We start from the raw sequence: 16,490 nt of genomic DNA on the forward strand, positions 1-16,490 counted from the left end.
GGATGCTGGCAACGTAAGAGACGTGCGTGCACGGGTGGCTTTGGTGTCAGTGGCTGTGGTTGCTCCCCGTGCTTTGTGAGGCCCTGATTCAGGAAAGCCCTTTGAGCACTCACTCCATTTCTGTTAAGTCCGTGTGAGCGCTTTCCTAATCAGCGCGGCGTTCCTGAGAGGGCACAAGTGCTCTGAATCCCCAGATCGGTGTCTGTAGTGCGGAGCCAGGAAATCATTCTTATTCATACACAAAGTGCTGTCCAAAGCAACCGACAGGCAAAACCCCTGAACTGAGACGCGTGTTTGGAGTCTTGGAGCAGAAATCGGTCTCAGCTTTCGGTGCTGCCATCTGCCCGAAGCAGGCAGGTTTCATAATGAAGCTCACGCCGAGCCCAGCTGTCCGCGCCGCTTTGTTTCGCTCCTTCTGTTGTTTCTCTCGGCTTACGCGGGTGGGGAGGGGTGCGAAGCGAAGCGAAGCGCGCTGCCGGCTGCGGAAGGATGCGGCAGGGAGGTGCGAGGGCAGGGCTGGAAAGGACGGCGCCTCGGGGCTTGCTCCGAGCGTGCTCCCTCCCGGCTCCCGCTGCTTTTCTAGCGCTCTGGGGAGAGCTGGCTGTGGGCAGCCCAACTGGGGAGTGTGACTGCGCAGAGCCATCGAGTGTCACAGGGTGTGGGTGGCTTGATGGGCTGACCCCGCAGCTGCGGTGCCAGACAGAGGCGCTCTACCCGTTCCTGGTCAGTGTTTGCCAGAAATGTTACAATACGGGATCTGAAAAACTACCTCTTTCCAATCTAGCCTTGTTCTTGCTCATTTTTAGATGGTCCCGTTGATGTGTAATGTAAGAAATAAGCTGGAAAACTCTGTCCTGGTGAACTGAAGCTGAAAGCTTTACTCTTACCAGCACTTACCTGCATGCTCCCTTCAAGTCTGGGTAGTTCTGCTGAAGTCAGCAGGGCCACCTGGGCGTTGGCACTGAGCAGCTCCACGTTGTTTGGTGATGGCAGGGACCACGGGAGCCCTCGCTGCAGTTGGGCACGGCATGGTGCACTTGTGAAGTCCTTTAAGATCATGGTGCTGCTCTGCGTGGTGGGCTGGGGAGTTCTCGGCTGCAGAGATCCCTGCAGAGGGAACAGAGGACAGCAGTGAAGGGCCCTTTATCAGGGATGTTTGAAGAGCACTTCTCTGCCCTTCCCAGTCTTGTCTGCTACCCCTGCCCTCCTTCCCCAGTCTTATCTCTGAAGTGGTGTTTTGTGCTTGTCTTGTGGTGTCTCTCCTGTGATACGCAATCACCTTTTCCTCCCTGCGTTAGAGAGGCCAGATTTGTCTTCCCAGTGTCGGTTGTCGTCTTGCTGGAAACGCCTGGGTGAAGCTGTGGGGGTACACACGTTCAGGCTGTAACACATATCTCCTCTCAGCTTTCCAAGGCTTCCAAGACCAGCGACTGTGGGGAGGACTTGCAGGTCTCCAGCCACTCGGACAGCGAGCCGATTCTGGTTGTGGTGAGTCATTAGAGCTCCTTGTCCCTTGGATGTGGGCTTTGGGCTCCTCTGGGAACGTGCAGCCGGTTAACGTTGTGGCCACCTCGTGCAGTCCACTCCTTAGCTCCTGAGCAGTGACCTTACAGCCCAGGCCAGCCACGGCAGCCCACGCTTAGCAGGCTCTGTCTGTGAGAGAGGAAATATCCCTGGAAAAGTAGGTCACGTAGAGCTGGGATGCTACTCGGATAATTGCAAAGAAGAGGAAAATAATAAGCAATGTGGAAATTGCTTTAAGGGACTCGGCAGCTTTTTCCAAGGGGAGTATGTGTAGCCAGGAGAGCTGGCTCCTGAAGGTCCTGGAGGGAGAACGTGCAGGAGGGTCGCCCTGAGATGGGGGGAGATGCCCATCAGCATCTCTTCATCTCCACAGGAAACTGCCACTGCCATCTGCCAGTGGGAGCAGAGGCAGCGTGGCCAGCAAATGGCTGCGAATATCATTATTTATCAGTGTTAGTACAAGCCTGTGTGTTGGCAAGCGGCTGCTGCCTCAAACAATACCTCTTGTAGTGCTCGCTTGTGGGCATGTGTGCCCAGACACGCTGTGTGTGCAGCCCCGTGCGAGGACCCCGAGACGCTGCCAGGAGGAGGAATTAGCTCGGTGAATAGCTTGTGGGCACCTCGCAGGAGCCGACTTCTAGGAAAAACCTTGGAAAATCAGCGGCGCTCCCAGAGATGAGAGGGGGCTGGGGGAAGCTGTGCTGCTTGCTTTGGGTGTGCCGTGTCTCACCCCTGCCTGCAGTGGTCGGTGCTCTGGTGCTGTGACAGCTCGCTGCCCTGCAATCCCGTGGTGTCCTCCCCGTGTGGCACTTTCCTTGGGACTGTGTGACACCGTGGTCCCCTGCCCTCCCAGGGAGAGGCTCCTTGGGGACTGTCAGAGCAGGGACCTCCTTGGCCACCAGTGGTGTGCAGCAGCCTGTGGGGAATCCTGATTTCCTGAGTGCCATCGGCCCAGCAGGCAGCTCTGCTTAAACCACCCTGCCTGCCTGTGCCTCTGCACAGGGAAGGAGAAAACCCAGCTCGCTGCTGGTGGAGCCACTAACAGGGCCGTCTGCCTATGCTTGGATGCGGGCCCGAGCCCTGGTGTAGCCATCTCCCGTGTCCTGTTAACCTTCCTGACTGTTCACATGCCTCGTGCTGCAGAAGATGCTGTCAGTGGGCTGCTGAGGTGGGCTCCAAGCTGTGCTAGGATCTTGGTCTCCTCTCTCAGGGTCTCTGGCGAAACCTGCCCATGCTCACCACACACTGACCCTCTTCTGCTTTCTTCTTTAGGACCTGGGCTTCGAGAGCCAGCTTTCCAAGGAGATACTGGATGCAGAGGCTCTGTCTCTTACGCAGGACAGCCCCTTGTGCAAGGTGAGTGCTGGATGTGTGATCAGGGACCCATGTGTGCATTGGCAGGGTAAAATACTGTGTTGTGGTGTGCTAGTAACAGGATGGTGTCTGCATAAAGGCTTTGCAGAGGCAAACAGAGGATGTGTTAAGCATTGGGGATTGGAGCAGCTCTACTAGTGCATGATTTTTGCCACAGAGCTGAGATGCAGGTGACTACACAACACAAAATTCGAGTGAATTGTGAGGGGTGCATGCATGCAGGCTCACATGGGTGCTTTCCCTGCCCCAACGCAAGCGTAGATAAACGGCTTTCCTGGCGAATGGCAGCAAGCAGGGTCTATTTTATTTCTTCTTTTGTGAGTGTATTTGTCCTTTTCTTTCTCTTAAGCAGATGAAAAGGATTTGTGTAACAGAACACGATAGCATGAACGGGAAGAAAAGGAGGTTAACTCCCTCTGACAGACTTTTGGTATAGGGAAGCTTATTTTTAAGCATTCGGTTGTCTTGCCTGCTTTCATGCAGGGGGGAACATAGGCTCCTTGCAGTGAGTCTGTGGCGTACGAAGGAGTGCGTGCACGCACACGTCTGCGCTTCCTGTGCCCCGCTGCCCGGGATGTGGCTGCGCTAGGGCAGCTCTGACCAGAGATCGCTGTGCGTCTCCAGGTTGTATCCTTGTCTTCTCAGCGTGGCGCTGAGCTGGCTTCCTCAGGGTTCCTGCGGAGCCCTGTGCGGGGTTGGGCTCCAGCTGGGCTTTACTCAGCCTTGCTCTGATGGTGAGCGAGTTGATTGGCAGCGCGGGAGGAGACCCTGCGTGGTGAACTCGCCACCTGTCCGGCAGAGAGGAGCAGGGCTGGGTGTGAGGCTGCGTCTGGAGAATAGTCCTGTCCTCCTGTGCCTCATAATGAGCGTAATCAGCTGGGAAGGGAAAACAAAACGTACGCCTGCTGTGTTCTGCCCGCTCCCTCTGGCTGCGGCACTGTCACCGTGCATACAAATGCCTTGTTGGAGCAGCCACCTTCGGAGCTCGTTGCAGCCCTGGCTTGAGGAGGGGTGGATTTGAGCCGCTGTCCCTGCAGAAGGGCAGCTGCTCCTCCGTGTCCATGGCCCGAGGCTGGGCAGAAATGACTCTGGGTTGTAGGGGTGTGCTTACTTCCATGTCATGAGCTTGCCTTGCTCTGAATATATTGGCAAAATACTGTTTTTTAGAAAAGACCACCTCTGTCAGCTACATGAGCACAGTATTGGGGGTTTGGTTGCAGAGGCTGTGTGGGCTGCTCCCTGCTAGACCTGGCTTCTCCGCTGGCAGTGGGGAGGCTGCTTCTTTCACCCTTCACTGAGCAGGAATCTGAAGTGCTGGCATCCCGCTCTGCTGGCCCTGCTGCTGCATCACCCTCCGAGGGTGACGGTGGGGAGGATCTCAGCTGATGTGTGCTGGATCTGAGCTGATGTGTGCTGAGGACCGTGGAGGGTGTCCTGCTGCGGTCCCTCGGGACCTGCTGCGCGGAGGGAGGAGGTGCTGTGTCATCTGTCATCCCGCTTGCCTGTGCCCACAGGCTGCCTTTGTGCCACGAGTGTGTGAGGCGTCCTCTGTGGGACGCAGCCTGGCGTTTCAGTGGGGCAGAAAACTGAGCTTGCGCTGCTGGGGATCCTGAGGAAATAGGGAGGGGAGGCGCTGTGGTAATTTCACGGACAAGGCTTCAGATCAGCCCACGTTCCCTGCGTGCAGGTGCTCTCTGCACCCTCTCAAATGTCTGCAGAGATTCCTGCAGCCTGGGACCTGTGGGGAGGTGTTGGGCAGGGGTGCAGCGGTGGCCCCTGTGTGGGCTGGGCAGCGTTACTCTGCGACTGGGTATCGTTGTTCCCAGGAAGATCTGGCTCTCGTTTGGCTGTGCTTCCCTTCACGGGCAGCACTGACAGAGCCCGTTCTGAGCCGGGAAACATTTGCTGAGCTGCTCGGTTCTCAGGAATTGAAGTCATTATTTACACGGGGCAGGAGGGAGGTTGGATGGGAGCTGCCTGGGAGAGCTGCGGCCAGGCTGATGTGATGGAAGGTGACAGCACTCGCAGGGAATCCTTCTGCTGTTTGCTCCGCTGAACATTTGCATAAATTACTGCTGCTTTAATTCCGTGTTAGGCTGGCCCCGCTCCACGGCACGCTCCCGCATGGCAAGGGCTGGGCTCGCCTGCTGTTTCTGTGGGCCCCAAGAATTTATGAATGGGCTCCAGTTCTGGGGCCCAGAAGTCTCCGCAGGGAGGATGAGCCCATGGTGCTTTCTGGTATGGGGCTGACAGCTTGAAGAGGGCAGCTCTGCCCCTGCCCGGGTGAGGTGTGCAGTGCGTGTGTCTGTGCTGCTGCAGGGACAGAGGAGCAGCTGGCTACCGCATATTCAAATGTTTGCTATTCACATTTCCAGTAGTTACTAGGTCATAAATAAGCCAACTCGAGTTGCTCAGTGAGTTACCAGGGGGGTGGCTTCCTTACAGCACCAAACTGATGTGTTCTGGAGCCAGTGGCCAGAAAGCCCTGGGCAGGGGTGACTGTGTACTCCCAGTGTGTGCTCCCGGTCTGCCCGAGAACCAGGATCAGGCAGGGCTGAGTCTGGACGTTTTGGGCACAGCCAGTGTTTCAAGGTGCTTTGTGGCTGTGGCACACGTGTGACATTGCTCTTGGAGGAGACTTTTGTCTTATAAATTTCAGGGAGTTTGGTGTTACGTGAGTGTGTAAGGTGACCTTCAGGAAAAGACCAAACCTGTGTCCAAAGTGCTTAGCCCTGGCAGGGAGTTCACCTTCCATACAGAAAAAGCAACCCCCCATTCCTGCGATGCCTGGAGCCCCTTGGTTACCTGTGGGACAGGAGGCTGGCACACTTGGTGGCATCTGGAGGAGCTACTGGGTCCTGTTTGGTCCCTGGGCTCAGCGCTGTGCTGGACCAGAGCGGTGCTGCCCTTCAGCAGAACCGCTGTAAGGTCCAGAGAGGCTTTTTGGTGAAGGGTCCAGCAAAGTCCACACTGTTTGCTTTTACCTGCAGGCCCTGGAGCTGGGAGAAGAGAAAAAAGACCAAAGCAAAGCCATTGTAGAGGAAGAGCAAAGCAAACGAACAGAAGCTGCTGAGAGGTATGGTACAAGCAGAGCAGCGAAGGAGGCGTGGACTGCCCAGGCTCCATGACTTTCCTGTTGTCTGCCCCTGCTCTGCTCGCTGTAACCTGTCCGGATGTCCCCTGTAAACACCCTGAGGTGCTGCAGCTTCTCACAGGGTCTTTCCCACTAAACCTCTCGCTTCTCTTGCCCCCTCCTTAGTTCTGTCTCGGCAGACTTCAGCTTTGTTTCGGCTCCTGGCTGGGTGGGCAGCAAAATGGCCTGTCTCGTTTCTCTGTGGCTGCCCCACATGTGGAGCTGGCTCCTGCTTCCCTTACAGCTGTCTGGCTCTTCTCTGAGGCTCTGGAAGTTGTGCTTTTGCCGACATTGACCCAGACCTGGTAACACCGCGTGCCCATGGTGTTTAACCATGGAAGACTCAGCCACTGCCCTTTCTGGTTCTGAGACAGCCCCCAGTGCTGGTCAGTGCTGGTCCTGCTGGGCTGCCAGCCCCTCACTGGGCAGAGCCGGTAGCCAAAGGCTCCCAGTGCCAGCCTGGTGCCTGTTACTGGTTGCAGGAGAGCCCAGCTGTGGTGTGAGCAGTTTTCTTCCTCTTCCTTCCGCAGAGGTGGCCTGCAGCAAGGCACTGGCTGGCCGGGTGTGAGCATTAAGCCTTTTTACATCCTGCTATGTGCACACTTCAGTGGGGTGCACCAGTGATTACCCCAGGGGCAATGCTGGTTCCCAGACCCTTGGTCACTGGGAGGACCGGGCTGGCTGGGGCAGTTATTTTCAGCCTGCGTGTGGAGATTTGTGTAAAACAGGTGAAATAACCATGCTGAGCAGTGAGCTCCCCGCTCTCTCGAGTGCCTCTCAGAGCGGCAGCCTGTGGCGTTTATAGATGAACCGTGTCAAAGCTCTTAGCCTCTGAGCACAGTTACACCTACTGTGGGGCACTGGGAGCCAAGGTGCTGGTGCCTGTGCCAGGGAAAGTTGTGAACAGAAGAGGCTGCAGTCCATCTTAATGACTGGCTGTGTGCGCTTGGGATTTGCAGCCTCGTTTGTACAGGAGCTGCTCATGTGAAGGTCCCCAAAAATGTGTTCTGCCTGCAGGAATTGTCTCCTTATCACTTGGTACCTGCTTCCCAGCTGTGCATCCTCTTTCTCTCTGCCTGTAAAGCCAGCCTGTGCTTGCCTTGTCTCTCTTCCCTGTACCTCCGAGATGAAGTAGGACTGTAGATGTAAACATGCCTGCCAACATTTCCGTCTGTAATTTGGACAACAGCGTGAGTACTGCTAATAGGGCTGACTTACCTTGGGGAGATGTTCGGAGGACTTGGAAAGAGAGGGGGATAATCCAGGGAAGAGATTCAGCGTTTTGAGCTTGTCAGCCATTAAATCCTCCGCTGCCTGTTAGCGTGGCGGGGCCGGAGGTGCTGGGAATGGCTTGGAGCCGTGCTGCTCCCTTGGCAGCCCGTGTTGGACCAAGGGGGCCCGTTGGCAGGCATGGCTGGGTGCCCATCGGAGTCAGCTGCACATCCCGTCCTCCCCGTCTCCTCTACCTGCAGCAGCCACTGAAATCTAACCTGTGCTAACCCGGTCTTGTGTTGCCTTTCTTTGTGCTGCAAAGCGAGATGGATCAAAGTGAAGCGTCGGAAGAGAAGAGCTTTGCTTTAGAAAAGCCCGATGAGGAGGAGTCGGTGGCCCAGGAGCTGAAGGAGGGATCGCTGGATAGCCTAAAGAATCTGGAGGAGCTTGCTGCCCCGCACAAAGCGTAAGGGCTTCGTTTGAGTCCCCGTATTGTCAGCATAACGGCTTCTGTCCTTCTGTCCCCCGTTGTGGTGCTTGGAGGCGGTGTGTGCAGGCAGGAGTCGCGGTGTGGTGGCACAGCAGAGCTCAAACCTGCTGTATGCAAATGCCAGCAGCTGTTTCGCTGGTGAGAGCGCCAAGTGAGCCGGCAGTGCCGGGGACGGGGACGGGGACGGGGGGACAACAGCGGCTCAGCCCTTGGGCTGGGGCACAGGGCTCCGTGGGGTGGAGAAAGAGCCGTGCTTTGCGCTTGGAAAAGCCTCCTCCTTACCCGTGTCGCTGGCAAGGCTGTGGGCATTCGCACTCGCTGACAAATGCGCTCACACTGGCTCCTGAGTGCTGCTGAGAGCAGGGGCAGCAACAAAAACCCGATGAACCGCCCCGCGTGTGTCACTGGGAGCACTGGTTGCTCTGAGATGGTGGAGTGGGAGCGCAGGGTGGCAGAGCAAGCCAGGGCTAACCCGATGGTCCCTGCAGGGATGCACCCGCAGCGCCACTGCCATAGGGGATCTCGGTGGCAGTGACGGTGCTGACTCTGTCCTGTGTCCAACGACAGATCAGCGGATGCAATTGGAACAATTAGGCAGTGCATCGCTCAGAAAAGTAGTGGAGAAGCAGTCTTTGACGGGGAGACCAGCACAGCAACTCCCTTTTCCTATTAGGAGTTGTGTTGAGTTCATAAATGTGTGTGTGTTGGGTGGGTCTCCCTTAAGGAAGAGCTGAGGCTGTTATTTCCCCAATTCCTGGCAAAACACAAGTCCCTCTGCCTTACGCTAGCAGTCTCAGAGCATGATGAGACCCCGCTGAGAATGAAAACTTTGTTCCTAGACTGATCTTCATTTTCTCCTCCTTCCCCTTCAGCCTCTCTCAGACCTTATACTTTTGCTGCTTCTCTCTCTGAAAAAAAAACCTAATTAGAGACAGATTGGGTTTGAATTTTTGGAGTGCTTAGGGCTTTCCGTTGCCTGGAGCTGGCAAACTCCCAGCACACTTTAGGCTGCGGTTGCAGAGAAATACCTGGTCCGTCAGCAGCGCTCTGCCAGTCCCTGGCTGCAAACAGGGACCGACTGCATCTGCTTTTCTGCCTGCCAGCCTTTGCCAGGGTCTCATAGCTACAGCATCCTTCATGAAGCGGGGCTGTGTCGCCCTGGCAAGGTGAGATGTGGTGGGCCAAATACGAGTTATTTGGGACCAGAGTGCTGCTGGGACTGTGTTTATCAGTCTGGGAGTCGATGAGAGGTCCCACCAGCGGTGCGTGGGGGCATCTCCAAGCTGGTACCTGTGATAATGTGCAGCTCAAAGCCCTGAGCATGAGCTGAGTTAGCACACAGCAGCTCATGGAGTAGGAGACTCTGAGACTCTTGGTTCGGAGCTGATATTGTTTGGGGGGATGTTGCTGTTCCTTCCGTGTTGCTCAGCTTTCTGTCACCCTTTGGCCAAAGGAGTTTTCCTTTTCTGGTAGGCCCCTTGAGAAGGAAGTTGAGCACGAGCAGTCCTTGAAGCAGTCATCTAGTGAGGAATCCCTGGAGGAGATAAGCAAGGACCTGGAGGTGGACCTAGAGCAAGAGAAAACACATTCATTGCAAGAAATGGAGGAGGAAATTCAGAAATTCGAGGAGGAGATGAAGGAGGACGATGAGGAGGAAGCTCAGAGTCTTCATGAGCAGAAAGAAAAATCCCTCAGGTACTTGTGTTTTTACTCCATCTCCCCTTTTTCTCCCCTGAGCCTTTCCTACCTGAATTTCATTGCTGGTGGCTGCAGGCTTGTGCTGCTATAAGCCACCACCTTGGAAGTGGTGCCACTCTGCAGAGTTGTGGGTGAAGGAGGCAAGAACAGGGCTTTTGGGGAGGAGAAGCATGGGATGGTGCCTGGCACAGACAGTCCTGTGCATGAGGATCTGCACATCTTGAACAGTGATGTGCTGGTGGTGCTGTAAAACCTTAAAGCAGATGTGTAGAGAGCACAGCCTGCCTCAGGAAGTGCTCTCCAGTGCAGGTGAGGGAGCATCTTCCCATGTCCTGCAAGACTTGGATGTCTCTGTCCTGGGTGCAAAGGGAGGCAGCTTGGTGATATTAAAGCCTCCTGGTGACATCTGTTTCCTTGTTTCTGGCTGCTTTTCTCCCAGGACTCTGAAAGAAGATTTGGCCAAGATTTCTGAGGAGGAAGAATTGCGTGTCAGAAAGGAAGAAACTGAGAGACTCTTAGAGCTGAGAGCCAAAATCGCCTCGGAGATGGAGGCAGAGGAGGAGAAGATAAGGTGAAAAGTTTGGCTGCAGCTCCTAGGGCGCTGCCAGCCCTGGGGGCACAAACTCTGCTGGTTTGGGGGGGAGGCATCTTGCATGATGCAGCTGCCCAAAGTGGAGGTCCCAGCCCTCCAGAGCCTCCCGTAGCTGGTACCCTGCCTGGGTAGTGAGTACCAGACCCAAACCGTGGTGCTGTGTGTGCTGGGGAGCTGTCAATAGAGGTAAAGGTGATGGAGCTTAATGGTGACAGCTCTGCTGCCTTGGAGCTGGTCAAGTTTTGTTAAATAAACAGAGTATGTGTCCTGAAGAGAGATGTCGCTGTAATGTGGGAGCAGGCACGGCTCTGGGCCATGTGAATGAGCTCTGGTTCCTAAATGGGGCCCAGCAGTGAAGTACCAAATTCTGACTTGCTTCTGTCTGTCCCTGCTGCAAACCCCTCAGGGCAGAGCAGGAGGCGGCGCTGCAGAAGATAAGAGAAGAGTGGGAGTCCCAGCAGGTGATGGAGAAGGAAAGGCTGGAGAAGAAGCAGCAGCTTGTGCTGGAGAAAATAAAGCTGGAACTGGAGGAAGCTCAGCAGAAAGAGAGGGCTGGGCTGGAACAGGAGAAGGAGCAATTCCTGAGTGAGCTCAAGGAGAGACTGGCCAGGGAAAAGCAGAAGGTGAGATGTTTACTGCCAGAGAGGGTCAGACCTGCACTGTTCATGCTGACCTGGCTTGCGTTGCAGTGCTGAAGTGTTGAGGGCAAATGACATCTGCATGTGCTTTACTAAGGAGTCCTCTAAAAGGTAAAGGAGAGATGTCAGGCATGCTGTTAGAGGAGGAGTACTCCCCCTGTTTTCATTACAGTGGTGATTAAATAGCAATTATTTAAACGTCCATTGCATCTGAAAAGAGATCGCTGTGTCCCGGCCAAGGTAAACCCAGGCATTTTCTCGGCCCAGAACACCTCTTTGGCAGCTGCCCCAGTGCTGCAGGGAGCCTGGGGAGCGCTTGAATGGAGGCTGCTTGTCCTTCCAGCACAGCAGGGTTGAGATCTCCTGGGAGGAGAAGCACCTTGTATGTAGTCTGGTTTGAAAGGAGTCTACCGTTGCGCTTTTTTGATGCTTATGGGTAGCCATTAATTGCAAACGCATCTTGCTCAGCATGCCCCCACACGTGGAGGTTTCCAGCAGGCTCTCTTGCTCGTGTTCTGTAGGCAGTAGAAGAGCTAGAGACACAGCTTGCAGCTGAACTCCAGCAGCTGAAATCTGCGGCGGAAGAGAAGCATCGTAAGGTAAAAGATGGTGTCCTTAAAATGTAGATGGGTTTTTCCCCACCCTGTCACCAGAGGTGGCCGGGGAGGGTGGCGTTATTTTTTTCCCACTTCCTAAATGTGGTTCTGGTCTGGCTCAGCGTTTGGCCGTGCTCCAGGCAGGGGGTGGTGAGACTGCACACGCTGGGCCCTGCAGCGCTGCTTGCTCTCTGTAGGAGGGCACTAAATGGATCTTGTCAGAAGGGTGACAAGTCTGTGGGTGGCTTTCATGGCAGGTCACTTCCAGCCTGCAAACCCAGATAGCAGAGGCACAGAGGAGCGAGGAGGCTCGGCTGCGTGACAACTTGCAGAGAGCGGGGCACAAAGTGCAGCACAAAGCCCGTCAAGTGACCGAGTACGAACGTGAGGCAAGTGTTCACCTCGGGCTGCCGAGGGCTCGTCACCCTCTCCCCCTGCAGGCCTGGGGAGGTCTGAGCGGCCACATCCCCTGCCAGGGGTGACTGTGGAGGCAAAGGGGTGCTCCCTGGGGAAAAGGACACCCCTGCTGCATCTCAACTCAGCAGGGCCTTGCTCTGTGCTGCCCAGGCCGCAGGCTGACCCCGCTTGCAAGGTGCTCCCGAGCTTCAGCCCCCCTGCTCATAGGAGGGGTTGCTCTCTTGGGAGGGCACCGTAGTGCAATGCTGCAGTTCAGAGTAACATCTTTATGTGCCATCCCTGCAGCTCAGTGAGCTTATGAGAGAGAAACGCCAGGAATTGGAAAAAGACCATGAGAAAAAAATGGAGAGCATGAAAGAGGAGCACCAGAAGGTCCTGGCACGGATTCGGGATCAGTACGAGGAGGAGGTACTGCTGGGGGAGCCGTGAATTTGGGAGGTGACTGCACTGGCTCACTTGGTTGGGCTGGCACTGCTGTTTGCCAGCACTGCCCACCTCAGCCACTCCTAGAATTAGAAATCTCTCTTCCTCTAGAAGGACTAGACATCATTGCCATGAAGTCAAGTGAATTGAGGCTGGGGTTATAAGGATAAGCTGTCAAAGGCTCTCTGTGCAGGCAGCTTCCACGTGCACTTGTGGACTTCTGTATTGGAGAAGAAGGTTCCCATTTTTGCAGGTGCCTGTTCTGGAAAGCCTCCTGCTTCCCATTCTGGCTACAGTCAGCAGGGTGTGACAAAGCCTTAGTTTCTTCTGTCTTGTGCCATTCCCTTAACCATGTTGGCCCTGTAGGCAAGAGGTTTTAATCTGCCAGATCTGGTGCTTGCTCAGGAGCTGCTGTGTGCTGGGCTCTGATTCCAGAGAGGTGTGTCCTGTGTGTTCATGCTGGCCTGCTGGAGAACCCTGTGCTTCACTCAGATGCTTTTCCTGTTCCTATTTGGCAATAAACAGGAGAGAAAGCAGAGGGCAGAGCTGCTGGAAGGCCTGCGCAGCGAGACCGTGCGGCTGCAACAGCTCCACGAAGCAGAGGCGAAAGCTCTGCAGGCAGAGCTGGACGAGCGGCTGACTGCACTGCAGCACAGGCACAGCGAGAAGGTGAGAACGCCTTGCCAGGCAGGTCACTGATTTGGCTGCTTGGGGATGGCCTGGGTACCTTGGTGGCCCTGCCAACCCCTGCAGCCCGGGGCGACACGAGTGGCAGGTCACGCTTCCCCAGGCTTCGTTGTTCCTCCTGATGGCGGAGCTTTGCCTGGTGAGCAAGGACCTTGTGCTGTTCTCCTTTGAACTCGGCATCTCTGTGCAGGAAAGAAGACTCCAGGATTCAGAAAACGAGCTTGATGTCCGCATGAAGAACATCCAAGCCAGATCAGCACAGCTCCTCAGCCAGGTGAGCCAGCTCTATGGGGCTTGCAGAGGTTTCCTAACCCGTGCTGCTCCTCTGGCCCCTTCCTCTTGGGGGACTTCTCAGAAGTGCTCAGCCAAGGCTTTTGCTGCCATCCAAGCTACGGGTAACACTTCCCTCACCAGTGGGTCCAGCCCCACAGCTAATGTTGGCAGTGAAAAGCAGTGCTGTGGGCTTGCTCAGGGCTCTGGGAGACGGTACGTGGCTGTAAGAGTGTCAGAGGGATCACAGGAGCCTTTCAAGGCAGTGTCTCCAGCTCAGCATCAGTTCAGGTTATAGCCAGTCCCTTCCCCGTTTACCACCTCCTCCCTGCTGCTGTGAAGAGGGAACGAGTGTTGCTGGCTCTCGGGCAGCAGAGAGGGAGAGGGAAGCTCTCCAAATGCTCCCGTGGAGCTGGCAAGTCCCTGCCTGATGCTCTTGCCTGCCAGATCTCTTAAGGCCTGGGCTGTGCCAAGGGCTGTAGATAACCTTGCTTCTGTCAGCTCTTCCTTTCCAAGCAGCACTGGAGTGAGGAGGTAAAAAAATAGTGGAGAAATGCTGGAGGCAGCCAGAGGCTTCACAGCAGCAAGATCCTGCAGAACCCTTCATGTGCCTTCAATACTCTGAGCTGAGCAGGAAGGGGTGTTCCTCCCACAGCAGTGCAGATATTCCCAGCTTCTCACTTGAAATCAAAGGGAGGGAGCTGGAATTGGGGTGGGGGGAAGCAAAGCTGACAAGAATCCTCAGGTGTTTTGAGTGGTCATGAGGCTTAGACCCGAGCTCTGTACCTCGAGTGCTGCTCAGCATCAGCAATCTCCTCACTGTGCCACTCACCTCCTTCCTCGTCTGTGCACAGGAGGAGTCTCTGAAGCAGAGAAGGCAGCAGCTGCTGGATGAGGGCAAACGGATGGAGCTAGAAAGAGACGTACGTATGCCTCGGCTGTGGGGAGCCGCTGTGCTGCTCCTCCTCTGGAGTGAGGTCAGCACGCTACAAGTCTGGCTTTAAAAAAGCAAACTGCTGCTGGGTTGTGAGCCTGCAGCGCCTCCCTGGCTCAGCCGGGAGTGCCGTCCTGCTGGGAGCTCCATTAGCTCCGAGCTGTTCCCCAAAGAGACAGTCCTGTTCTTCCAGGGCTGCTGCGTGCGTCTGCGGCTCTGGGACCAAGCCTCTTGAGTGTTTTGGTGCTGGGGAGATCACTGTGAGGGATGGGTTTGGTTTTCTGCTAGGAAGCTGCTGTAGCTTCCCAGGTCCGCCTGGAGGAGAGCAGGAAGGAGCAGGCCAACCTCCTGGAGTCCATCCAGCAGCTGCGGAGGGGCCTGGAGGAGCTCCAGGACCAGAAGGCTGAGCTGGAGGTCCAGGTGGACTTGCTGCGGACGCGAAGCCAGAGGCTGCAGAAACGCATCAGGTGTGTGAATGAGACTTGTTCTCTAATGTAAAAAATGTACGCTTTGCCCATAGCCAAATCCTCTGTGACCTCACCCGCACCTCTCCCTTACCTCTGAGCTTCTTGCGTCTTGAGCCATATTCCTTTAGCATCCCAGTGGTGGCTTGAGGGCATGGAGGTCCTGGGGTCTGCTTCCAGATCTGTTAATAACTCGCTGTGTAAATGTGTCCCGCGACCTCTGCTTGCCTGGTTCGCTGCTTTGTCTTCTCCACCTCTCTCGTGAGGGTCAATGAGATGCTTTGGGAGGGGCACTGAAACACAGAGCAAAGGTTTTCCTGATCGCTGACCCTCTGGGTAAGGGGATGAAGCAAAGTTTCCCTGCCCACCAGGGGTTGTGTTTGACAGCACCACAGACCTGATACTGGTGTTGCCTTGCGCATCCGTGGCCCTTTTCCTCCTGGAAACTGGGGGCTGCTTTGGACACCGCTGTGGGCAGATTACTGGGGTGGACGGCCCTGCAGTCTAACCCAGTGTCTGATCACAGCCGTGCTGTTGCCTTCTCTTGGGACAGCGAGCAGGAGGCAGCTGTCAGGAGCAAACAGGAGACTCTGAAAGAACTGGAGGCAGAAGAAAGCCTGGAGTCTCCAAAAAGGAAAGCTGAGCTCCACGTGGAAGACCTGAGAGAAACGCTTCAAGCTGTGAGTAAAGCAGACTGTCAAGTGTCTGTCTGGTGAGATCTGAGGCTGGAACTCCCTTGAAAATGCCAGCCTTTGTTCCTTCTGTGTGAATTCGTTTGAGACGCAGCAATGCCTTTCTCTGTGCCAGGGGACATCAATATGTTTAGTATTTGTTGATTTCTGTTGATTATTACTGGGGGTAAAGGAGTGTGGGATACTTGAGTGTCCTTGCAGTGAAAAGCAGGGCTTGCAGCAGGGGTGGAGATGTCTTTGTTTTGGGTCTGGGCAATACCACGGTGATGTCCTTCTGGCTTTTTACTTTCTGCTAACTGGATTCTTACGGGGTCCTGGGCTTCCGTTTCCCATACCTATTTCTTAGTTTTTGGCATGTTTCAACTCCTCAGCACGCATCTGGAGAGCCTGCTTCCCCCCCCTCCCAAAGCCATGAGGACAGCAACCTCCAGTTTGATCAGTGAGTATCCGTACGCCAGCTGCTTCCGGAAGGTGGTTGTTCTTGTTTAGTACAAGCAAACGCCTTTGTTCACCACCAACCCGTTTTTGGGGAGGGTGCTGCCCGAGGCTTGCAGGATGGCACAGCCAGCACCAAGCCAGGACCATGCCTGTTCCTGTCATGTAGGGTCAGGAGCTACATCTCTGCAGAAGAGGTCTCCATCAGGAACGCCAAGGAGTTCCTGGTGCGCCAGACCCGCTCCATGAAGAGGAGGCACACGGCTCTGAGGGCTGCCAAGCAGCAGTGGCGCCGAGACATGCAGAGAGCGCAGGAGGCGGTGCAGGATCCCGACAGCTCCCAGCTCCTGGAGGGCGTGCGCAAGAACCTGGAAGAGGTGAGCCCCGAGCGCTGCCGGTGCTCGGATGTCAGACCCTGTGGCCGCACACAGGAGTCCTCAGCCCTGGGACTGATTCCTGGTGGTGCAGCTGCGGTGACAGGCAGCTGTGGGTGTCTGCTTCTCCTGGAAATCAGATCTTGTGTCTTTTATGACTGATATGTAGTGTTCATCCCTGCCTGCGTCTTCCTCATTGTAACACAAGGCTCAGAGTCTTTCCCCTCTCGGGTGAGGCTGTAGGTTACTTCAGGGATGCAGTGCAAGTGCAGTGTCTGAGGAACGAGCTTGAAAAGAGCCTGCCTTAGGCTCTGGATCACAGCAGTGCTCCTGTGTGACATGCACAGCCCTCAGCTGACAGAGCACGGCACGGTACAACAGCTCCAGTTCTGTTTCGCTGTGCAATTTGGACTGGGAAGGCTCTGTGAAGCAGTCCCTGTGGCGCAGCCAGTGTGCAGAGGCTTGCTAGCATCCAGGATCATTAGTTGGAGCTCCTGGGACCTTAAAAATGGAGAAGGCATTTGGTAGGGGAAGAGA

At 55.5% G+C, this 16,490-nt stretch overlaps 1 protein-coding gene across 1 annotated transcript in view; it reads left to right on the top strand.

The window, feature by feature from the left end:
- CEP164 (centrosomal protein 164kDa) overlaps positions 1 to 16,490 on the top strand; it is a 28,778-nt gene that overhangs the window by 7,787 nt on the left and 4,501 nt on the right. Inside the window, exons 9-25 of the mRNA XM_010192999.1 lie at positions 1,405 to 1,488; positions 2,797 to 2,880; positions 5,889 to 5,974; positions 7,566 to 7,709; positions 9,207 to 9,428; positions 9,871 to 10,002; positions 10,430 to 10,646; positions 11,183 to 11,260; positions 11,515 to 11,646; positions 11,960 to 12,082; positions 12,623 to 12,766; positions 12,975 to 13,058; positions 13,909 to 13,977; positions 14,277 to 14,455; positions 15,006 to 15,132; positions 15,516 to 15,583; positions 15,749 to 15,956. Coding sequence (XP_010191301.1) covers positions 1,405 to 1,488; positions 2,797 to 2,880; positions 5,889 to 5,974; positions 7,566 to 7,709; positions 9,207 to 9,428; positions 9,871 to 10,002; positions 10,430 to 10,646; positions 11,183 to 11,260; positions 11,515 to 11,646; positions 11,960 to 12,082; positions 12,623 to 12,766; positions 12,975 to 13,058; positions 13,909 to 13,977; positions 14,277 to 14,455; positions 15,006 to 15,132; positions 15,516 to 15,583; positions 15,749 to 15,956 — 2,181 coding nt within the window. The remainder of the gene's footprint in view (positions 1 to 1,404; positions 1,489 to 2,796; positions 2,881 to 5,888; positions 5,975 to 7,565; positions 7,710 to 9,206; positions 9,429 to 9,870; positions 10,003 to 10,429; positions 10,647 to 11,182; positions 11,261 to 11,514; positions 11,647 to 11,959; positions 12,083 to 12,622; positions 12,767 to 12,974; positions 13,059 to 13,908; positions 13,978 to 14,276; positions 14,456 to 15,005; positions 15,133 to 15,515; positions 15,584 to 15,748; positions 15,957 to 16,490) is intronic.

Source organism: Mesitornis unicolor, unplaced genomic scaffold (assembly GCF_000695765.1).
Source record: "Mesitornis unicolor isolate BGI_N332 unplaced genomic scaffold, ASM69576v1 scaffold32669, whole genome shotgun sequence".
In the NCBI taxonomy this organism is placed as follows: domain Eukaryota; kingdom Metazoa; phylum Chordata; class Aves; order Mesitornithiformes; family Mesitornithidae; genus Mesitornis; species Mesitornis unicolor.